The sequence below is a fragment of the Montipora capricornis genome, chromosome 8, assembly GCF_036669925.1.
Source record: "Montipora capricornis isolate CH-2021 chromosome 8, ASM3666992v2, whole genome shotgun sequence".
NCBI classification, from domain to species: Eukaryota; Metazoa; Cnidaria; class Anthozoa; order Scleractinia; family Acroporidae; genus Montipora; species Montipora capricornis.
The window spans coordinates 30,699,228-30,701,727 of NC_090890.1; the positions used below are offsets into that span (position 1 = coordinate 30,699,228).

General features: G+C 39.0%; 1 protein-coding gene across 1 annotated transcript in view; it reads left to right on the forward strand.

The window, feature by feature from the left end:
* Positions 1 to 1,540, forward strand: part of LOC138059818 (fibrillin-2-like) — a 6,243-nt gene extending 4,703 nt beyond the window's left edge. The window contains exon 5 of the mRNA XM_068905448.1: positions 1,314 to 1,540. Within this exon, the coding sequence (XP_068761549.1) occupies positions 1,314 to 1,398 (85 nt within the window). The 3' untranslated portion in view covers positions 1,399 to 1,540. The remainder of the gene's footprint in view (positions 1 to 1,313) is intronic.
* The last annotated feature ends 960 nt before the right edge of the window (positions 1,541 to 2,500 follow it).

The window sequence follows — 2,500 nt, forward strand, 5'->3', positions numbered from 1 at the left end:
AACAGCTAACCTTTGGCCTAATTAGGCCTAAAGGAAAGTTTTTAGGCCTAAGGTTAGCTTTTATGAATGTTTAGGATACTTTCTGTATAGGTAAAACAATGACCTGTGACCTGCTTTTTGTACCTGTCGTTGTGCGATGCGTTATCTCGATTATTACAATCAAGATCGTTTACACGTTTTCCCTACCATTTCATCGAATACTGATCGTTTTCACGGGTTACTGGACACTTTTTAAATAAAGAACGTTGGCTCCATGAAAGCAAAGACAAATTAAAAAAACATACATGTCAAGTTCCTCCTCTTCTGTATATTTATAGGAAATCGTATGAACGCGAGCGCATTTCATGATTTGTGGGCACGACTGATGTTTTGAAAGTTCTCTTAATTGCACGAGCTGTAAGCGAGTGCAATTTGAGAACTTTCAAAACATCACGAGTGGCCATAAATCACGAAATGCACGAGCTGGTTCATACGATTTTTTATTTATTATATTCTCAACAAAATTACTCAAACGCGCTACTTTGTTCGTGCTCGTATTCTTCCAGTTTTGGTTTAGTTTTCTTTCAGTCGCCCATGTTTGCCAGACATTCAACCAGGTCTGTGTAGCTTTCAACGTGTTTTTGTTTTTCGCACTTTCTTTAAGTTGCTCAACGATGTTTTGGTTTGACAAAGCAAACCGACTGTCAGCCATTTTTTTTCACTTTGGTGTTCAAATTTGGCTCTTCCCCGGTGTTTCCATAGCAACTTCCGTATTGCAATATAACCTGGATTGCACCCTATAACCTATTTATGCATTCGCCATTGGCCAATCAGAAACAAGATATTTTGTTGAGTATATAGTAACTTTAGTTATATCTTCATGCGATTTGTTTTTTTCATTTGGCCGTTGGCATGATCCTAGTTCTGTGATCTTGAGGCCACTATTATTAAGCACCTCAAGTACCACAAAGAATTTAACGATATCTGGTGGAAAATGTCGTTACGATGATAAAACTCTGCGGAAAGAGCGACTATATGCCATGAAGATACCGCGAAATCAGCCTCACACCCACAACTCGGAAATGGCTTTAGCCATTTTCCGAGTTAAAAAATGGACGACAAACATTTTTGAGGAGAGCCCCTTACTGGCTTCTGATGATCGATGGTCGCATTAACTCCCTCACGAGGAATGGTACCTTCACAATCGTGCTAATTTCCTTTATGTCAAGCTAGCTTTCTACTCAACTGGGACAGTTGTTACGATGAATTTAATCTGGAAATGATGATCTCAGTTGACCCCTTTACAAAGCCATATTCTGTTTTCATTCCCCCAGGGATAAAACGAGGACAAAGAAAATGCGTAGAAGTCGTCAAGTATGGGTTGCCAACCGAGCTGGGGCCAGTTGTCCGTGCACATAGGCGTAAAGTAGCGTTTTCAGATCAAATACCTTAATTCCACTCTGTATCCAGGGGCGTAGGTACCTAAAAAAGTCGAAAATAAAAAATGTTAGTTGTTCTTGGAGGGAGAAGCCATGTACACATTGATTGTTTTTTTGTAGATTTCTAAGAAGCGCGAACCTAAATGAAACTTAACTAAGCACAGTTACGGGATCTTACGGCCATGTAGGTGCTTTAACAAATAAAACAATGCGTCAATTTATGATAGCCGATCGAAGCACTTCAAGAAGCCCAAAATGCAACAAGGAATTTTACGACTTAGCGGTCATTTCATAGTAAATAAGAGCGCTTACTCTAACAACATATCCTCACCATACTGATGGAAAAGGAAAATTTAATCACGGCACATGAAAAAGATTTTGGGACTTATGGAGAGGGGAGGTGGGTTTGGAAAATTGTACGTACCTGAGGAAAAATCTTGGCTACGCCCCTGGTATCAATGCCAAATATTTTGCTTATCGCAGTTATAGCATCCGTTTGTTGTACTGTTTGAGGTATTATTTTATGGTTTTTATAAAAGAGATCGACCAGTTGCACTTAGCTTGGCAGCTAGGAACCCATCAATCGTAAGCCATTAAACTGAAACGTAACGTTTTTGAAACGAGTGCAATGTAGCTTTGGAAACGTATCTTTTGAACGGCTGTTGGATTTCAATTTTTTTGCCATTGCCATTAACTTTTAGCTTAAGATCAACAAGCAGACTTACGGCCACCACAGAAGATATTAAATTGTGACATTCCGAAAGGTGTTGGTCGCGTGGATAGTGGAATTAAGCATTACGCTTTGGCGTTATAGTATAGAAAATGCAAGCTACTGAAGTATTGGATGTTTACCATTTGCACGAAAAACCAGAAGAGGTACGGGAAAGAGTAGTACCATGGAAACCTGTAGATTTGACGTGACCTCGTAATCATCGACGCATTTTCAGGTTTTTTTTTTTTTTTTGAGCAAGTGGTAAACACCAAGAAGTAGCTGAGCACTGAAAAAAATTGACCCAATTAACCGGATAGCAAGAGACTGATCAACATTGCTGTTATTTTTCGTCATTAATAATTAAATTTGA